The sequence below is a fragment of the Carica papaya genome, chromosome 3 (assembly GCF_054855325.1).
Source record: "Carica papaya isolate Zhongbai chromosome 3, ASM5485532v1, whole genome shotgun sequence".
Classification (NCBI taxonomy): domain Eukaryota; kingdom Viridiplantae; phylum Streptophyta; class Magnoliopsida; order Brassicales; family Caricaceae; genus Carica; species Carica papaya.
Window position 1 is genome coordinate 2,663,894 of NC_142311.1, and position 21,044 is coordinate 2,684,937.

The 21,044-nt window shown below is 34.1% G+C and overlaps 3 protein-coding genes across 7 annotated transcripts; 2 read left to right on the forward strand and 1 right to left on the reverse strand.

The window, feature by feature from the left end:
- Positions 1-4,076: 4,076 nt before the first annotated feature.
- Positions 4,077-10,385, forward strand: LOC110807916 (uncharacterized). Of its 4 annotated transcripts, none has more exons than XM_022033217.2 (5): positions 4,077-4,349; positions 4,697-4,903; positions 5,313-5,519; positions 5,940-8,804; positions 9,499-10,385. In XM_022033217.2, the coding sequence occupies exons 1-5, from the start codon at positions 4,313-4,315 to the stop codon at positions 10,146-10,148; spliced, it is 3,966 nt and encodes a 1,321-aa protein (XP_021888909.1). In that variant the 5' UTR covers positions 4,077-4,312; the 3' UTR covers positions 10,149-10,385. The 4 variants fall into 4 exon arrangements, with proteins under 4 accessions (XP_021888909.1, XP_088071217.1, XP_021888910.1 ...); XM_022033218.2 differs by having other exon boundaries at positions 4,078-4,349; positions 5,997-8,804; XM_022033219.2 differs by having other exon boundaries at positions 4,079-4,349; positions 6,039-8,804.
- Positions 10,386-10,499: 114 nt separating this feature from the next.
- On the forward strand, positions 10,500-12,613 carry LOC110807906 (Pentatricopeptide repeat (PPR) superfamily protein). The gene is made up of 2 exons (XM_022033206.2): positions 10,500-10,970; positions 11,412-12,613. Exons 1-2 carry the CDS (start codon positions 10,599-10,601, stop codon positions 12,570-12,572), a joined length of 1,533 nt encoding a protein of 510 aa, XP_021888898.1. The 5' UTR covers positions 10,500-10,598; the 3' UTR covers positions 12,573-12,613.
- Positions 12,614-12,799: 186 nt separating this feature from the next.
- Positions 12,800-18,483, reverse strand: LOC110807946 (uncharacterized). 2 transcript variants are annotated; one of them, XM_022033256.2, is made up of 4 exons: positions 18,220-18,479; positions 17,669-17,875; positions 17,049-17,259; positions 16,439-16,577 (listed from the first exon to the last, which is right to left on the reverse strand). In XM_022033256.2, the coding sequence occupies exons 1-4, from the start codon at positions 18,254-18,256 to the stop codon at positions 16,559-16,561; spliced, it is 474 nt and encodes a 157-aa protein (XP_021888948.1). In that variant the 5' UTR covers positions 18,257-18,479; the 3' UTR covers positions 16,439-16,558. The 2 variants fall into 2 exon arrangements, with proteins under 2 accessions (XP_021888947.1, XP_021888948.1); XM_022033255.2 differs by lacking the exon at positions 17,049-17,259 and having other exon boundaries at positions 12,800-16,577; positions 18,220-18,483.
- Between the last annotated feature and the right edge of the window lie 2,561 nt (positions 18,484-21,044).

The window sequence follows — 21,044 nt, forward strand, 5'->3', positions numbered from 1 at the left end:
GTCGCCGATGTTGGTGACGGGAGTTAATGGATGATTGTTGGGTGGGTGGGGTTGTTTGGCCGTGCTATTGCCTTGGAATGGGACCTTGATAATTAGTGTAGGGAGAGGGTTATGAGTTGTTTGGGGTTGGGTAGGATAAATGCATATAGACATTTCTGGAAATTCTTGTCACTGCATATTACACTTACAACTTGATTTTTATCGTATTGAGTTATGTGAACTCACTTCTCATCATTCACAGGTGGAGTAAGGACGGAATTGGGATCCGAGCGGCTGGTAACGGAGCCCCGTCGGTAGTGCCATAGGGCACAAGTTTTGTTTGTGATTTAAAGTAGTTTGAAAGGATGGTTTAGTCTGGATATTGAATATCTATGAATGTTTGATATTATATTACTATGTGTTGTAGAGGTGGAGATGTATGTACAATTGATTTGGAAAATGGAAGGTGGATAAATTTCTCTTGTGCATGGTTGGAATAATATGGATTTCGGTATTGTGTTGTGTGGGTGCTTTATCGTACACCGTTAAGAAAAAAAACGGAGTGTTACAAAAATATTTCATAATTTTCATATTTTGATTTGTACATACCTGTATACATATATATATATATGTGCATGTTTATTCATTAAAAAATGTAAGATATGTGTAATTGTTGAACAATCAAATATAATCATAAGAAAAATCAATAATGAAACAATAAAAAATAACAATTGTGAAATGTTTAAACTTTTTAAAAAGACAAAACCATTTTCCTCGCTAAACATGTAATTTTTTCTAAATTATTTTTTTTATACGACGTATGATGAATTATTAGATTTTATAAATACAATTGGTATGTTTTAAATTTTATTTAATAAATATTTAAAATTTATTAATTTATAGATATTCTAATAAACACGGTACAATATAATATAATTAAAATTGTTAAAATAATTGTATTCTTACTAATTAATATTTTAGCAAGTAGATTATATTTTCACGAAGCTTTTTTCTTAATAATTACGATTTATTTATTTAGGTTTATTTACTGTTTATTCCAAGTACATTGTATATTATGTGCACACAATTAATGATAATTATTACCATTAGAATTATTTATAATGATTGATTATTTGGAATGTTGAATAAAATAATGTATCTAACACAAGATACATACATCTCTAACACAAAATGATTCATGAATTTTATTGTCAAGTGAATATTTAATTCACGAGTCTTATTATCAATATATATATATATATATAATTATGTTTTTTATATACAATGCTGGTTGGGTTATTAAACATGCAAAAGTAATTTAACAAATGTGAATTATGGATGGTCCAAATTTCTAAATACAATGGATCTATATCATTACAAGACTACAAAAAAAAAAAATATACACATCAAATTATTTACGTAATTAAATAACACGATATTCACGTTATAATTTATTAAGTTTGAAACGTATCGTAGTGTCTAATTGTTTATATAATTTTGTTAGATAAATTATTTAAAAATTATATTATTTATGATTAGTTAGAAGTAACTAAAAGTCGATAATTTAGTGATTGAAAATAATTATTTTATTAAAAAATATGATTATTTTTTTCAGTATACTGTGATAAATTCTATCAATTACAATGTCAAATAATGAATTCATAATATTTATAAATAACAACTTCAAGTTTATTACGAAAAATTTTATTTTAATAATTAAGATAATACTAAAAAAATATTTGAGTATTGAGATATAAAAATTTCAAAAAATATATAACTCCTGAATTATTATTAGAATATAAAAATTTCAAAAAACATGTAACTCACCAATTATAATAATATTTTATTTTATAAAAAATAAATAATTACATGTAATATTTATACTGTTTATATATAAATAATAACTATTTATCACGAATTATACTTAAAAATTATATGTAATAAGAGTTATGTAATGGTTTAGTAAAACAAAAAAAAAAAGATCCCGCTAGTAATTTAATTGCACTATTGATACCTAATAATCATTTAGTATGTATTAAGTAAGTAAATTATAATTAATTATGACACATAAAATAATTAAAATATAATAATTAAATATTTAAATATATAAAACAAAGGATATATAAGCGAAAATAAGCTTAAACAATATATTTAAAAAATGTATAAATATTATATAAGACAATAATTAAAGTAAATATACAAATTCACAACATAGATTTCATATATTAAAAATATTACGTCATTTATTAAGCAAGTACTTGGAAGGTGGTAGGAGTCAGAAAAAGAGTAAATAGTAAAAATTGCAGGAGGACACGTCTGCACATCATAAACGTAATGAAAGAGGCTTTAATGGGAAGCAGCAACCAAAGTCTTATCTTTTACCCAAAGTCGTTGAAAATATTGCGTCATTGAAAAGTTTTATACAATTATTATTATTTTATTTTTACCCACACCCACTAAAAATATATAATTTTAAACTTTCGGTTAATTTAATATCAAATCCAATCTATGTATTTTATTGTGATTTAAAATTTATTTAAATTGTTTTAAAATATATAAATCATGACAACATTTTTAATGTAATAAATTTAAATATCGAGAATAATTTAAGTGGGTCGAGTTAATTTTAAGTTATCCGAAATTATATGCTTTTGTTGAGTTAATTTCAAGTTGTATATAATTTTTATGTTGTTAATTTATTAATAATTTAACTTACCATTAATTAAACTATAAATTATTATAGATTAAGCGATATAAATCTTTTGATTTCATAGACCAAAAAAAAAATCAGTTGGTTTCAAGATAGTCACATAATTTATTAATAAATTAAATATATTTTTTTTGAATTAATGAAAATCAATAAGTATGACTCAAATTACAAAAATGGATAGATTACATATTTATTACGTTAAACGCATGAACGGGTGAGGGTACTCGCATCGGTGTCGTTTTGGGTCGGGTCAAAGTGGCTGTTGTCAACAAAACGACGACGAAAAACATCAAAGAGCCAAAATGGGTTCGAAGGAGACGCGATTGCGTCCGTCGTGGGGGAACGTATCTCCATAACAGCGTTTTTTCATTGGAATTTGGACCAAAGCCAAAAGAAAAGGGTACCCGCTTTTTCCTGATTTGGGGTTCTCGAGTCTCTGTCACCCACGGTGATTCTATCATGTCCTTAACATAATGGAAGTCTAAGACCGTAATGGCGATCAACGTTAGTTACCAGAGCACTAATGTGCGCCCTAGGTAGCTCTTCGCACACCAAATTCATAAGCATTCACGCATTAAAGTGTTGTACAAAATAATATTAGATAAATAATTTACCACAATAATTAATCATCATTGCTATTTATTTCTCAACAAGTGAGTTCTATTTTAAATTAATTACATAAAATTATGCTTAAAACAAATAAATTTTAGATTTAGTTACAATTATACTTCAATAATTTTGGGTTATATTGGAAACTAATTTAAAATATTATTATGAATGTTTAATTTACATAAAATTTAGTCCCAAATTATTTAATACTTTTAAAATAATCTAATTAAAAAATTTATAATAATTTAAATACATAATTGTGAGGTTATAAATTTATAAGGAAAGTAAGAATTATTTCAATCATTTACATAAAAGTATAATTTTATTTTAAATTCAAAATTTAAAAGATAAAACATAATTTTATAACCATATATTTATTTTAAACATAGTGTGAAATAATTATAAAAAAGGGTACAAGTACTTTTATATTAATTTTTTATTCAAATAAGAAATTTTGAATAATTTCAAAGATATATATTTTCATATTAAAAGATTTACCTTAAATACTTAAATTTTAAATCTAAAAAATGAATATAGAAAAAGATTAATTGCCATTGTTTTGAAAGAAAATTACCTAATTGCCTTAAATAGCATATAATTTAATACCTTGATAATTCTAGAGAACAATAATTTTTTTTTTTAGAAAAGGCAAGAAATAATGGAGGTACAACCCTTGAAAGCAATGACATGGTGCTTTTTAGACAATTCATTATTAGAAGAAGAAAAAAAGGCCAGTGTCGCCGTATAACATGCGCACATGGGGTACTAGATAAGCCGTTATCGTCACCATCCTTCCCTATTCCGTACATGTGTTTTTTAAGAGTAGAAGAGCATTCCCGCTGGACTCGCTAAAGGCTGGACCCTTCTGTTACCTCCATTTTCTTGGCCTTCAAAAACCTGCTCTTCTTTCTCCCTCTCATTCGCTTCTTTTCCACCTAATCCCACTTGCTTAACTATCTAATCAAACCCTTCTGCTCTGTCTCCTCTTCTCTCTCTACTCGTCACTGTTCTAAGATGGATGGCCAAGATCAGAGAAAGAACCATTTTGCAGGTTGATTTCTTTGTTATATTTTGGTTTTTTGTTCATGGGTTCACCATTTTTTCATTCTTTATTCGTATAGTAAGCCATATATTTTTACATACATAAATATGTAGATATATGTATGTACCTATGTATGCATATACCTGGTTTTCTTGTTTCTCTCAAAAACTATAGATGATTCTGCACGCGGCGACGGGCATTAGTAATTCCACGTTCTTGTGTTTTCTTGCTCGGGATTTGTTTGTTTCCTGGTTCCATTATTGGAAATTTTATGTCGTGTGATGATTTTTTTTTTTATAACTTTTAGTTCTCATGGAAAGGTGGTGCCTTTTTCTTTATTTTCTCGTCATTTGTAGGGAGTGAGAACCATGGAGTTCATGTCTGCAGCAAATGCGGCTGGGCGTTTGCTAACTCGCATCCCAGTGCAAAGCAAAGGCGTGCGCATAAAAAGATCTGTGGAAAACCTAAAGGGTACCAGCGAGTTGACTCAGGGGAAGGTGGAAGTGCTCATGGAGTTGTTTCCGACGATGAGCACTTCTCTGATGAAGATTATAAAACCCCTAGTAAGTGCTCTTGTTAATATAAAAGTTTATATGCTCTGTTTGCTTGAAAAGAAGGAGAGAGAAAATGAGTGGGTGCAACTGGAAATTTGGGCCTTTAGAGACTTGGGTAATTTCTTTGGAGTTAAGCTTGGTTACAGCTGATCGGTTGAGTTAGGTTAGATGATAACAGATATGAACTTTTTTTGGAAATAAATCAAGAGGTTTTGTGAAATTCATACTCTGAAAATCCCATTTCAGTTGATAAAAAAATGAATTAACAGTGAATCTATTAAAAGTCTTTCCATTGAGTTCCATAAAACTTCTTTTAGGAACATAAAAATTTGCACTTTTATCTGGTTCTTAACTTAGTTTTGTAGTAAGTCATTTTGTAGAATTAATTTATTTTCATTGGTGAATTTGGCATTCAAAGGTCCAAAAGTTGTGGATAAAAGTAATAATGTGAAGGCTATTAGTGAAACTGGTGGAACACAGAACAAATTGCTGGATGAAGTACTCAGAGATTCAGTTGTGGAATTTTCTCCCGGTGTTGAAGAAAAAACGAAGGGGAATACAGAACTAGCAGTGGAAAGAAGTGCTAAGAATGATCAGGATGCTGTACAATCTCTTGAGGATATTGGTAGGTCCTAATTGATCTTTGAGCCAACAAGATATTATATATTACTATGTTGTTATGTTTTTTTGATTGATAATGCTTTCATATTTAGAATGCCAATTGACACCTAAAGTCTTCATGAATAAATATGATGCTTACTTGTTGAAAGAAGTAAATGTTCATATTATTTTGCTGGTGTGATTGTATACTGATAACTTTGCAGTGAGGCTGCAACCAATTGAAACTCCAAAGAGGGTTTTGGAAATTTAAGGTTTTCATTTTGTAAAACATTGTTTCTGCATCTCATATTGTGAGGTCTAACAGATATATAGTCAACCAATATTTTTTCTTCTTTGAAATTGTAAACTATTTGGAATTGGTAGAGTCTGTTTCCAATTATAGTTCATACTAATATACGTTCTGTCTGATGGGTGATGTCTAGAGATGGTCGAAATGGTTCTATATGTGACTTATACCTGTTCAAATCTGAAATTCCGGCAGATACATCACAACAAATTAAGAGGTTTGATTCTGGTTGTACAGAAAGCACAACTACATTTGTGGGGATAGAGACTGATTCAAGAGAAAATGAAGATATCAAGCTAGAAAGTTGCCAAGTGGATGTTGTCCCCTCTGAGGTAGTGTCAGAGAAGGCAAAGGAGATAACCTCAGATTCTGTGTCGATTGATGAATGTATTAGATCAAATAAGGAGCATGTAGATCATGCAAATACTTTGATTGATGCTGCCCAAACTATGACATATGAAGCTCCAGGAACCGACTTTTCCACTTCGATTAATTCAATTGAGGGTTACAATGGAAATAAAGAAGCAAATGAAAATGTAATCATGCTTTCTGTGCCTGATGATGTACCTGTGGTCGACCAAGCTGGCCTTATGGTTGAAGACTTTGAAGACCATAAGGGAGTGAAATTATGTAAGTCTTTATTAGTAGATTCGTGTGAAACAATCAGGGATGAAGGAGGTGAAACTAAAAATCCCAATAATGAGAATGGTACTAATATTCACTCTGGAGAACTGAGTGAGCATATCGAAGTCTCTGCTTCTGGTATGCATGTTTTGGAAGATGACTGTAAACATGAAGGTGGGAATGACAAGGCTGTAGTCAATGAGGGGAATGAGAGTGCAATTTATCACTTTGGAGGACCAAGTGAAGGAATTGGAGTCTATTCATCGGGTATGCATGGTTTGGAATATGACCATAACCATGAAGGTTGGAGTGACAAGCCAGTGATCGACGAGGGGAGTGATAGTGTAATTGTTCTTTCTGTGCCTGATGATGTTCCTGTGGATGACCATGCTGAGGTCATGCTTGAGGACTTTAAAAACCACAAGGGAGTGAAATTGGAGCAGTTTTTATTGGTAGATTCATGTGAAACAATTGAGTATACAAAAGGGGGAAAAGATGCACCTGATAATGAGAAGGTCATCACGAGTGTCTACTCTGGAAAACAGAGTGAAAGCTCTGAGGTCTCTGCATCAGTTTTGCATGTTTCGGAAGGTGGCCATAAACATGAAGGTGGGAATGATAAGCTTGTGGTCAACGAAGGGAATAAGAATGAAATTGTGCTTTCTGTGCCTTATGATGTTCCTGTGGCTGACCATACTGAACTCATGCTTAAAAACTTCATAGACCACAAGGAGAAAGTGGGGCTATCTTTATTGTTAGATTCATGGGCAACAAACGCACCTGGTAACAAGAATGTCAGTAGTGTCCCCTATGGAAAACCGAGCGAAGGCACAAAGGTCTCTGCACCAGTTATGCATGTTGTGGGAGATGGCCATAAACATGAACATGGAGATGATGATCATATGGCCAATGAAGGGAATAAGAACGTAATTGTACTTTCTGTGCTTGATGATGTTCCTGAGGTTGATCATGCTGAGCTCATGCTTGAAGATTTCAAAGACCACAATCGAGTGAAATTGGATCAGTCTTTATCGGTAGATGAATGTGAAACGATTAAGGATGGGAAAGGTGAAGCAGAAGCACCCAATAATGAGAATGTTAGTAGTGTCTACTCTGGCGAACCGAGTGAAGGCTCTCAGGTTTCTGCATCAGTTATGCATGTTTCTGAGGATGACCATAAAAATGGAGGTGCAAATGACAAACTTATGAACAAAGAAGGGAATAAGAATATGAGTCTTCTTTCTGTTCCTAATGGTGCTCCTGTGGCTGACCACAATGAGCTCTTGCTTAAAGACTTTAAAGAACATAAGGGAGTTGAGTTGCCTCAGTCTATATCAGTAGATTCATGTGAAACAATCGAGGATTCAGAGGGTGAAACAAAAGCTCCTGAAGGTGAGAATGTTCCTTGTGTCCACTCTGGAGAACTAAGTGAAGACAATGAGGTCTTTTCATCAGTTATGCTTATGTTGGAAAATGACCATAAACATGAAGGTGGAAATGCCGATCTCATGGTCAAAAAACTCGGTGTGGTTAAAGGATTAGATGAAGAAGCAGCCCAGGACGATGCTTATACAATTGAGATAAAGAAAGGTAAGGAAATTCTTTGCTTGCTTGAAGGACAGCAGACTTATGATATTTGTGACAATTCGCTGCAGAAAGGTTCCTCAGAAACTGTCATGGAAGTTTTACCTGATACAGGTGCAGAAGTCAACCTTATAACCAACTTTCCAAACACTGATAATTCTGGAAGTCATGAAATGGCTGGGGTTGAAATATGTGATACTGTTAAACATGATGATGGCAAGACATTTGAAGGGGAAACTGGTGCAGAAAGCAAAATTTCTTGTAGTCTCTCTTTGTCTGAAGTTAATCCATCATCAGACATGCTCAATGTCAATAATGGGGATGATGCTGGTGATTGTGGAAAGTATATGATTGAAAAAAGTGATGTGGCCAGGGTTAAAAGTCAAACAGTACCTGAGGATTTGGATGGAGTTTCAGACATCACACTGGATTTCAGAGAAGATCTAGTTGACAGCAAGGGAAGAGACCAAGCGAATGCAGATTTTATCAACATGGCAACTGAATTACGTTGTCATGAAGATGATTTATTACAGAAATCTCATGCAGAGGCAATGACTAAAGGACCACGTCTTTTTTCTTCTGATGCCGAACCTTCTATTTCAAGTTCTGCAGCTGTTGAAGATAACCGTACCAGAGAATTTGGAGGGGATGCTTTTGGGTTCTGTTCACAGCCCACACAGTGCAAGGACGATAATGGATTTTTTAAATATCAACATGGCACATACCCAACTGACCTTTCAATTGACTCAAATAGCCAAACTGATAGTGTAGAAGCCAACTGGGGATCGGTTTCAGGTACATTTTCCGTTTTTATTTTCAAAGTAGCTGCATATAGCATTGAGGATTAGTCAAGACTCGAAGAGGGTAAATGATCTAGAATCTATATTGAGTAAATTTTCAAGATGATATTTAGACTTCTTTTTAAGTTAATTAGTATTTTTCAACTGCTAGGATACAGAACTATGTTGCATGTTGTCAGAAGTCTTACTCATGGTTTCTGATCTGAGAAAAGAGAAGAGAGGAAAGAGAGAGAAAGAAGAGAGAAAGTCGAGAATTAGCGAGATTTTGAGAGAGAAAATATATTCTGATTTCAATAATTTTCCGTTTCCATACTTTTTTGAGTACATGCTTTAATATAGATTATAGAGTAGGAATTTGTAACTGCTGGATATGATGATCCCGAATCTTCCTCTCCTAATTTATTACGATAAAAAGGACAAAACTACCCTCGTATAAACTTACCATTTTTACTCTTGCATATTATTTTTCTATTTTCCTAATTTACTGTTGGTCCTTTACACATGTTTACCCGGGAGTATGTTGATGAAGGCACTGAAAGTTTATACAAGTTCCTTGAATTTCTTGCATTGTAGTTTCATTTTAATTACAAAAGGCTATGTTAGGAACAATTTTAGACATTTCTTGTGGAATTCATTTGCAAATTCATATTTTGTACATCATGCTTTTTACTCTCTTAAACTGTGAACAGTGCTTTCATTGCAATCGGATACACTGACTGCCATTGATGCTGAAACTGAGAAAGCAAACTCGGAGAAGCCAAAAGGCGGATATGAGGGACAACAAAGTGACAAATCGGATGTATTTGAACCACCCTCCTTCATGACATTGGTTGAACCTCGCGGTGAGGATCACCATAAAGTAGCTGGTTCTGAAATGCAAGCAGATCAGAAACCACACCAGCCAAAAGCTTCAGTTTTGCAAGCGGGTTGGTTCCCTTCTCTTACGAACGTTGTGAATGAGTCACAAGGGAGAAAAAAGAACGAAGAGATCATTGCCAAGGTAACAAACTGGAGCACGGGGAAGCACCATGCTCCCCTGAAGAATCTTTTAGGTGAGGCCAGTAACGAAGCCAGACCAAGATCACTGGATATGATGGAATATAGAGTTCCGTTGATTCAAAAAGGAGAAGATTCAGCCAGAGAGGCCACCAGTCTCTCCGCCCCAAAAGTGATATCAATCATGGGTCGTGAGTCCTCTGCTGAGCCTGGGAAGCGAGAAATGGTAGGGGAGGAGTGGAATTCTCCAGCAAGGTATCCGACAGACATAAAAAGAGAGAAGAGGAAAGTGAAGGGGAGATCGTACTGGGTACAATTCGTGTGCTGCTCATCAAGGAACTAGGATGGGATTATGAATGTATAGAAATTTAGAAACAAAAATGGGGGATGCTACTTTGTTAGAGGCTCTTCTGATTGATGAACGGAACATTGCCCCTGTCTGCAACATTTTCTTCTATACACCGGTATCATATCATTGATTTGCATTATTAAAATACCATTATGTACTTGTGTTGCTTTGACCGGGGGAAGCTTTTGGAGATGATTATTTTTTCTTTTGAAGGACAGGTTTTAACTATGATATCTTATTTTTACATAAAAAGTTTTAATCTTTTTAAATGTTAGAATTAAAAAATTCTTTAAATTTAATCAATTAATTAATACACATTTAATCTTAAAATTGCCAAGATTAAAATTATACGTACACAAGAAACCCTCCTTTTTAATCACTTTATGGCTTCAACGTTCTCCCCTGCTGCGGAAATGGGGACAGATTCAACAGATTAAGAATTGCATGGAGAATGTTCTGAGCCTTCGTTTCCGCTTCAGGTTAACGCCACCGCCATGTAAATCTACCAGCATCAACTCGCCCAATAAAGCCGTCTTCTTCTCAAAACCCCGATTCACCAAACCCAAATTCCTCACCGATTTCTGTCTCTGCTCCTCTCTCCGCTTATCTCCGCCGTCCCTGGACGCAAGTCACGCCACTCTGCTTGTCGAAGCCTACCATGAGCACCGGAATCTCAGAGGCTTGCTGGAGAGGCTTGGGCGGAAGGACTCGTGCCCTATGCAAATCCTTGAAGAAGATGGGGATTGGAGCAAAGACCAGTTCTGGGTTGTTGTTAGATTTCTCAGAAATTCTTCGAGATCAAACGAGATTCTTCCGGTACGTTTCTCGCTGAAGAAACTCGTTAGGCTATGTTTGGAACAGATCAAGAATTCTTGAGGAATTTATTTGGAAATTCAAGTTAGTTTAACTGATAGTGAAAGAAAATTTTACTAAAGAAAATAACAAATGTCCAACTAGAGAATTTTTAAATGGAATCAGAAAAATTTATTCCAAACTCAGTTGAATTTGATGGAGTTTAAATATATTGCTTTGATTTCAGTTGGAATTCTCAATGAACTGATGTTTTATGATTTCAACTAAAATTTTATCTCACTCCTAGTTAAACTAATAGTGGCTTTTCAAATGAATGTTATAAAATTCTCAATTTGTTCCAAACATAGCCTTAACATTTCTGGAACTTTCTTATTAGCATTCTGGAATTATTGCTATCTTCTGACAAAAATGAAAATCTCGAACACTTATTCTCAATTTTGTTAGGTGTTTGATATGTGGAAGGAAAAGGAGAAGTCAAGAATTAATGAATTCAACTATGAAGAGATTGTAGGGTTACTATGTAAAGAAGGAAAAATGGAAGAAGCCACTCAAGCACTTGGGGAGATGAAGGCTCATAACCTCACTCCTTCTTCAGAAATTTATAATTCCATTATTCATGGTTATGCCAAGAACCAAAATTTTAAGGAGGCTATCGGTTTCCTCAGTGAGATGAAAGAAATCGATTTGTCACCAGGAAGTCGTACATATGATGGGCTGATTGAGGCTTATGGGAAATATAGAATGTATGATGAGATTGGTCTGTGCTTGAAGAGGATGGAGTTGGATTGTTGTTCACCCGACCAAATAACTTGTAATTTGCTTATTCAGGAGCTTTCGCGTGGTGGGTTGCTCCAAAGAATGGAGAGTGTGTATCAGAGAATGAGATCGAAGAGGATGAATTTGAATTCATCATCTTTGGTAGCAATGCTAGAAGCTTATGCAAACTTTGGGGTATTAGACAAGATGGAGAAGATGTATAAGAGGGTTTCAAACTCGAAAATCATATTGAAGGAGGACTTGGTTAGGAAATTATCTACAGTTTATATTAAGAACTACATGTTTTCGAGATTAGATGATCTGGGGCTTCATCTTCTCTCCATAGGTGTCAAGACTGATCTTGTTTGGTGCCTGCGCTTACTTTCACAAGCCTGCATTTTGAGTCGAAAAGGAATGGATTCCATTGTTGAGGAGATGGAAGAAGGAAAAGTTCCATGGAGCGTAACAATTGGCAACATTAGCCTTCTGGCTTACTTGAAAATGAAGGATTTCAAGCACACGAGGATAATTCTCTCTGAATTGTCTGCCCGAGACGTGAAACCTGATGTAATCACCATTTCGACTCTGTTTGATGCAAATAAGATCAACTTTGATGGGACTGCAACTTTGGAAACTTGGAGAAGGAGAGGTCTTCTTTACAGAGAGGTGGAAATGAAAACCGATCCTATTGTTCTTGCTGCTTTTGGAAAGGGTTGCTTTTTAAGGAGCTTTGAAGAGGCATACAAAACTCTTGACCCTAAAGTTACAGAATCGACAAGATGGACTTACCATAGCCTGATTGATTTTGTATTCAGACACCATGGGAAGGAAAATTTCAAGACTTTATAGTTAGCTTTTTATATGCATAATTTTAATTCTAGTAATTTTAAGATTAATGTGTATAAATTAATTACTTCATAAAATTTATTTATTTTTTAATTCTAAGATTTAAAAAAATTAAAACTTTTTATATAAAAATAAGAGATCATAGTCAATCTGTGTTTTTTCAAAAGAAAAAATAATCATCTTCTTGAGCTTCCTCATTCAGATAGTATCAAAAATAAGAACACCAGGCAAAAGCAACAGAAGTACATGGTAGTATCTTAAGAATACAAATCAATGGTGTGATACTGGGGTGTTCAGAAAATGTTGCAGACGTGGCCAATGTTCTGTTCATCAATCAGAAGAGCCTCTAACAACGTAGCATTCCCCATTTTTGTTTCTAAATTTCTATACATTTATAAACCAATCCTAATTCCTAGATGAGCAGCATATGAATTGTACGCAGTACGATCTCCCCTTCACTTTCCTCTTCTCTCTTTTTATGTTTGTTGGATATCTTGCTGGAGAATTCCACTCCTCGTCTACCATCTCTCACTTCCCGGGCTCGGGAGAGGAGGATTCACGACTCATAATTGATATCAGTTTTGGGGTAGAGAGACTGGTGGTGTCTCTGGCTGAATCAATGGAACTCTATATTTCATCATATCCAGTGATCTTGGTCTGGCTTCATTACTGGCCTCACCTAAAAGATCCTTGAGTGGAGCATGGTGCTTCCCCGTGCTCCAGTTTGTTACCTTGGCAATAATCTCTTCGTTCTTTTTCTCCCTTGTGACTCATTCACAACGTTCGTAAGAGAAGGGAACCAACCGGCTTGCAAAACTGAAGCTTTTGGCTGGTGTGGTTTCTGATCTGCTTGCATTTCAGAACCAGCTACTTTATGGTGATCCTCACAGCGAGGTTCAACCAATGTCATGAAGGAGGGTGGTTCAAATATATCTGATTTGTCACCGTGTTGTCCCTCATATCCACCTTTTGGCTTCTCCGAGTTTGCTTTATCAGTTTCAGCATCAATGGTAGTCGGTGTATCCGATTGCATCGAGAGCGTTGTTCACAATTTAAGAGAGTAAAAAGCATGATGTACAAATTATGCATTTGCAAATGATATTCCACAAGAAATTTCTAGAATTATTCCAGACAGAGCCTACTGTAATTAAATTGAAATTCAAGCTTGAAATGCAAGGGAACTCGTATAAACTTTTAAGTACCTTCATCAACATACTCCCGTGTAAACATGCTACATAGTTTTATATCCTAGCAGTTGAAAAATATTGATTAACTTAAAAGGAAGTCTAAAGTATGATCTTGTAAATTTAGTCATTATAGATCCTAGATTGTTTAGTCCCCTTTGAGTCTTGGTTTATCTTCTATGCAATATGCAGTTGTTTCAGAAACAAAAATGGAAAATGTACCTGAAACTGATCCCCAGTTGGCTTCTACACTATCAGTTTGGCTATTTGAGTCAACTGAAAGTTCAGTTGGGTATGTGCCAGTTGATATTAAAAAAGCTATTATCGTCCTTGCACTGTGTGGGCCGTGAAAAGAACCCAAAAGCATCCCCTCCAAATTCTCTGGTACGGTTATCTTCAACAGCTGCAGAACTTGGAATAGAAGGTTCAGCATCTGACGAAGAGATGTGGTCCTTTCTTCATGGTCTCTGCACGGGATTTCTGCAATAGATCATCTTCATGACAACATGATTCAGCTGCCATGTTGAAAAAATCTGCATTCTCTTGTCTCTTCTCTTTCTGTCAACTAGATCTTCTCTGAAATTCAGTGTGACGTCTGAAACTCAATCCAAATCCTCAGGTGCAGTTTCAGGTAACTACGCTTTTTCCATCACAAACTTTCCACAATCACCAGCATCATCCCCATTATTGACGTTAAGCATGTTTGACGATAGATCAACTTCAGACTCAGAGAGACTACTAGAAATTTTGCTTTCTGCACCAGTTTCCCCTTCAAATGTCTTGTTACCATCATGTTTAACAGTATCACATATTTTAACCCCAGCTTTTTCATGACTTCCATAATTATCAGTGTTTGAAGAGTTGGTTATAAGGCTGACTTCTGCACCTGTATCAGGTAAAACTTCCATGACAGCTTCTGAGGAACCTTTCTGCAGTGAATTGTCACTGATGTTATGCGTCTACTGCCGCACAGGCGAGCAAAGTTTCCTCACCTTTCTCATCTCAATTTTATAAGCATCATCCTGGGCTGCTACTTCATCTAATCCTTTGATCACTGCGAGTTTTTTGACCGTGGGCTCGGCATATCCACCTTAATGTTTATGGTCATCTTCCAACATATACGTAACTAATGAAAAGACCTCAGTGCCTTCACTTGGTTCTCCAGAGCGGACACTAGGAATGTTCTCACTTCCAGGAGCTTTTGGTTCACCCTCTGAATCCTTGATTGTTTCACATGAATCTACCAATACAGATTGAGGCAATCCAACTCCCTTTGGTCTTTAAAGTCTTCAAGCATGAGACCATAGTGGTCAGTCAGAGTAGCACCATTAGGAACAGAAAGCAGACTATTATTCTTATTCCCTTCTTCATTCATAAGTTTGTCATTTCCACCTCCATGTTTATGGTCATCTTCAGAAACATGCATAACTGATGCAGAGACCTGAGTGACTTCACTGGGTTCCTCAGAGTAGACAGTACGAACACTCTCATTATCGGGTGCTTCTGCTTCACCTTCCCTATCCTTAATCGTTTCACATGCATCTGCCAATAGAGACTCATCCAATTTCAGTCCATTATGGTCCTTGAACACTTTAAGCATGAGCTCAGCATGGTCAACCACAGGAACATCATTAGGCACAGAAAGCACAATTACATTCTTGTTCCCTTCACTGGCCATAGGATCATCATTCCCATGTTCATAGTTCAGCATGGTCAACCACAGGAACATCATCAGGCACAGAAAACACAATTGTATTCTTATGCCCTTCGTCGACCACAAGCTTATCATCCCCACCTTCCTGTTTATCGTCATCTTCCAAAACATGCAAAATTGATGCAGATACCTCAGTGCTTTCACTCTGTTCTCCAGAGTAGACACTCGTCGCAACATTCTCATTATAAGGTCCATCTTTTCCCCCTTTTGAATACTCAATTGTTTCACGCGAATCTACCAATAAAAACTGATCCAATTTCACTCCCTTGTGGTCTTTAAAGTCCTCAAGCATGACCTCAGCATGGTCGTCCACAGGAACATCATCAGGCACAGAAAAAACAATTACACTGTCACTCCCCTCGTTGATCACAGGCTTGTCATTCCGACCTTCATGTTTATGGTCATATTCCAAACCATGCATACCCGATGGATAGACTCCAATTCCTTCACTTGGTTCTCCAAAGTAATGAATTGCACTCTCAGTTCCCTCGTTGACGACACCTTCTCATTCCCACCGTCATGTTTACAGTCATCTTCCAAAACATGCATACGAACACTTCAATATGCCCATTCAGTTCTCTAGAGTGAATATTAGTACCATTCTCATTATCGGGAGTTTTAGTTTCCCCTCCTCCTCCCTGATTGTTTCACACGGATCTACTAATAAAGACTGATGTAATTTCGCTCCCTTATGGTCTTCAAAGTCTTCAACCATAAGGTCAACTTGGTCAACCACAGGAACATCACCAGGCACAGAAAGCACGATTACATTTTCGTTTGCTTCTTTATTTCCATTGTAATCCTCAATTGAATTAATAGAAGTGGAAAAGTTGGTTCCTGGAGCTTCATATGTCTTAGTTTGTGCAGCATCAATCGAAGTATTTGCATGATCTACATGCTCCTTATTTGATCTAATAAGTCCATCAATCGACACAGAATCTGAGATTATCTCCTTGGTCTTTTCAGACACTACCTCAAAGGGGATAACATACACTTGGCCACTTTCTAGCTTGATATCTTCAATTTCTCCTGAGTCAGTCTCTAGCCCCACAAATTTAGTTGTGCTTTCTGTAAAATCAGCATCAATCTTCTTACTTCGTTGTGATGTATCTGCCAGAATTTCAGATTTGAACAGGTATAAGACACATATAGAACCATTTCTACCATCTCTAGACATCCCATCAGATGGACTGTATATTAGTATGAACTATAATTGGAAACAGACTCTACCAATTCCAAATAGTTTACAATTTCAAAGAAGAACAAATATTGGTTGACTATATATCTGTTAGACCTCACAATATGAGATGCAGAAACAATGTTTTACAAAATGAAAACCTTAAATTTCCAAAACCCTCTTTGGAGTTTCAATTGGTTGCAGCCTCACTGCAAAGTTATCAGTATACAATCACACCAGCAAAATAATATGAACATTTACTTCTTTCAACAAGTAAGCATCATATTTATTCATGAAGACTTTAGGTGTCAATTGGCATTCTAAATATGAAAGCATTATCAATCAAAAAAACATAACAACATAGTAATATAAAATATCTTGTTGGCTCAAAGATCAATTAGGACCTAGCAATATCCTCAAGAGATTGTACAGCATCCTGATCATTCTTAGCACTTCTTTCCACTGCTAGTTCTGTATTCCCCTTCGTTTTTTCTTCAACACCGGGAGAAAATTCCACAACTGAATCTCTGAGTACTTCATCCAGCAATTTGTTCTGCGTTCCACCAGTTTCACTAATAGCCTTCACATTATTACTTTTATCCACAACTTTTGGACCTTTGAATGCCAAATTCACCAATGAAAATAAATTAATTCTACAAAATGACTTACTACAAAACTAAGTTAAGAACCAGATAAAAGTGCAAATTTTTATGTTCCTAAAAGAAGTTTTATGGAACTCAATGGAAAGACTTTTAATGGATTCACTGTTAATTCATTTTTTTATCAACTGAAATGGGATTTTCAGAGTATGAATTTCACAAAACCTCTTGATTTATTTCCAAAAAAAGTTCATATCTGTTATCATCTAACCTAACTCAACCGATCAGCTGTAACCAAGCTTAACTCCAAAGAAATTACCCAAGTCTCTAAAGGCCCAAATTTCCAGTTGCACCCACTCATTTTCTCTCTCCTTCTTTTCAAGCAAACAGAGCATATAAACTTTTATATTAACAAGAGCACTTACTAGGGGTTTTATAATCTTCATCAGAGAAGTGCTCATCGTCGGAAACAACTCCATGAGCACTTCCACCTTCCCCTGAGTCAACTCGCTGGTACCCTTTAGGTTTTCCACAGATCTTTTTATGCGCACGCCTTTGCTTTGCACTGGGATGCGAGTTAGCAAACGGCCAGCCGCATTTGCTGCAGACATGAAGTCCATGGCTCTCACTCCCTACAAATGACGAGAAAATCAAGAAAAAGGCACCAACTTTCCATGAGAACTAAAAGTTATAAAAAAAGTCATCACACGACATAAAATTTCCAATAATGGAACCAGGAAACAAACAAATCCCGAGCAAGAAAACACAAGAACGTGGAATTACTAATGCCCGTCGCCGCGTGCAGAATCATATAGAGTTTTTGAAAGAAACAAGAAAACCAGGTATATGCATACATAGGTACATACATATATCTACATATTTATGTATGTAAAAATATATGGCTTACTATACGAATAAAGAATGAAAAAATGGTGAACCCATGAACAAAAAACCAAAATATAACAAAGAAATCAACCTGCAAAATGGTTCTTTCTCTGATCTTGGCCATCCATCTTAGAACAGTGACGAGTAGAGAGAGAAGAGGAGACAGAACAGAAGGGTTTGATTAGATAGTTAAGCAAGTGGGATTAGGTGGAAAAGAAGCGAATGAGAGGGAGAAAGAAGAGCAGGTTTTTGAAGGCCAAGAAAATGGAGGTAACAGAAGGGTCCAGCCTTTAGCGAGTCAAGTGGGAATGCTCTTCTACTCTTAAAAAACACATGTACGGAATAGGGAAGGATGGTGACGATAACGGCTTATCTAGTACCCCATGTGCGCATGTTATACGGCGACACTGGCCTTTTTTTCTTCTTCTAATAATGAATTGTCTAAAAAGCACCATGTCATTGCTTTCAAGGGTTGTACCTCCATTATTTCTTGCCTTTTCTAAAAAAAAAAATTATTGTTCTCTAGAATTATCAAGGTATTAAATTATATGCTATTTAAGGCAATTAGGTAATTTTCTTTCAAAACAATGGCAATTAATCTTTTTCTATTTTCATTTTTTAGATTTAAAATTTAAGTATTTAAGGTAAATATTTTAATATGAAAATATATATATTTGAAATTATTCAAAAATTCTTATTTGAATAAAAAATTAATATAAAAGTACTTGTACCCTTTTTTATAATTATTTCACACTATGTTTAAAATAAATATATGGTTATAAAATTATGTTTTATCTTTCAAATTTTGAATTTAAAATAAAATTATACTTTTATGTAAATGATTGAAATAATTCTTACTTTCCTTATAAATTTATAACCTCACAATTATGTATTTAAATTATTATCAATTTTTTAATTAGATTATTTTAAAAGTATTAAATAATTTGGGACTAAATTTTATGTAAATTAAACATTCATAATAATATTTTAAATTAGTTTCCAATATAACCCAAAATTATTGAAGTATAATTGTAACTAAATCTAAAATTTATTTGTTTTAGGCATAATTTTATGTAATTAATTTAAAATAAAATAAACATAAATTTCAAATAGAACTCACTCGTTGAGAAATAAATAGCAATGATGATAAATTATTGTGGTAAATTACTTATCTAATATTATTTTGTACAACACTTTAATGCGTGAATGCTTATGAATTTGGTGTGCGAATAGCTACCTAGGGCGCACATTAGTGCTCTGGTAACTAACGTTGATCGCCACTACGGTCTTAGACTTCCATTATGTTAAGGACATGATAGAATCACCGTGGGTGACAGAGACTCGAGAACCCCAAATCAGGAAAAAGCGGGTACCCTTTTCTTTTGGCTTTGGTCCAAATTCCAATGAAAAAACGCTGTTATGGAGATACGTTCCCCACGACGGACGCAATCACGTCTCCTTCGAACCCATTTTGGCTCTTTGATGTTTTTCGTCGTCGTTTTGTTGACAACAGCCACTTTGACCCGACCCAAAACGACACCGATGCGAGTACCCTCACCCGTTCATGCGTTTAACGTAATAAATATGTAATCTATCCATTTTTGTAATTTGAGTCATATTTATTGATTTTCATTAATTCAAAAAAAATATATTTAATTATGTGACTATCTTGAAACCAACAGATTTTTTTTTTGGTCTATGAAATCAAAAGATTTATATCGCTTAATCTATAATAATTTATAGTTTAATTAATGGTAAGTTAAATTATTAATAAATTAACAACATAAAAATTATATACAACTTGAAATTAACTCAACAAAAGCATATAATTTCGGATAACTTAAAATTAACTCGACCCACTTAAATTATTCTCGATATTTAAATTTATTACATTAAAAATGTTGTCATGATTTATATATTTTAAATAAATTTAAATAAATTTTAAATCACAATAAAATACAGAGATTGGATTTTATATTAAATTAACCGAAAGTTTAAAATTATATATTTTTAGTGGGTGTGGGTAAAAATAAAATAATAATAATTGTATAAAACTTTTCAATGACGCAATATTTTCAACGACTTTGGGTAAAAGATAAGACTTTGGTTGCTGCTTCCCATTAAAGCCTCTTTCGTTACGTTATGATGTGCAGACGTGTCCTCCTGCAATTTTTACTATTTACTCTTTTTCTGACTCCTACCACCTTCCAAGTACTTGCTTAATAAATGACGTAATATTTTTAATATATGAAATCTATGTTGTGAATTTTTTATATTTACTTTAATTATTGTCTTATATATGTTTTTTGAAATTTTTATATTTCAATACTCAAATATTTTTTTAGTATTATCTTAATTATTAAAATAAAATTTTTCATAATAAACTTGAAGTTGTTATTTATAAATATTATGAATTCATTATTTGACATTGTAATTGATAGAATTTATCACAGTATATTAAAAAAAATAATCATATTTTTTAATAAAATAATTATTTTTCAATTATTAAATTATCGATTTTTAGTTGCTTTTAACTAATTATAAATAATATAATTTTAAATAATTTATCTAACAAAATTATATAAGTAATTAGAGACTGCGACACGTTCCAAACTTAATAAATTATAACGTGAATGTCGTGTTATTTAATTACGTAAATAATTTAATGTGTATATTTTTTTTTTGTAGTCTTGTAATGATATAGATCCATTGTATTTAGAAATTTGGACCATCGATAATTCACATTTGTTAAATTACTTTTGCATGTTTAATAACCCAACCAGCATTGTATATAAAAAACATAATTATATATATATATATTGATAAAAAGACTCGTGAATTAAATATTCACTTGACAATAAAATTCATGAATCATTTTGTGTTAGAGATGTATGTATCTTGTGTTAGATACATTAT

What these genes read in the sequence shown, in the direction of transcription:
- LOC110807946 (XM_022033255.2), bottom strand. Translation starts at nt 18,256, where the DNA reads ATGGATGGCCAAGATCAGAGAAAGAACCATTTTGCAG. An exon ending in GAGAAAGAACCATTTTGCAG is followed by an intron (nt 17,876 to 18,219) that starts GTTGATTTCTTT and finishes CGTCATTTGTAG; the next exon opens with GGAGTGAGAGCCATGGACTT. An exon ending in TGAAGATTATAAAACCCCTA is followed by an intron (nt 16,578 to 17,668) that starts GTAAGTGCTCTT and finishes AAATTCTGGCAG; the next exon opens with ATACATCACAACGAAGTAAG.
- LOC110807906 (XM_022033206.2), top strand. Translation starts at nt 10,599, where the DNA reads ATGGAGAATGTTCTGAGCCTTCGTTTCCGCTTCAGGTTAACGCCACCG. An exon ending in GATCAAACGAGATTCTTCCG is followed by an intron (nt 10,971 to 11,411) that starts GTACGTTTCTCG and finishes CAATTTTGTTAG; the next exon opens with GTGTTTGATATGTGGAAGGA.
- LOC110807916 (XM_022033217.2), top strand. Translation starts at nt 4,313, where the DNA reads ATGGATGGCCAAGATCAGAGAAAGAACCATTTTGCAG. An exon ending in TGAAGATTATAAAACCCCTA is followed by an intron (nt 4,904 to 5,312) that starts GTAAGTGCTCTT and finishes TGGCATTCAAAG; the next exon opens with GTCCAAAAGTTGTGGATAAA. An exon ending in CAACTGGGGATCGGTTTCAG is followed by an intron (nt 8,805 to 9,498) that starts GTACATTTTCCG and finishes AACTGTGAACAG; the next exon opens with TGCTTTCATTGCAATCGGAT.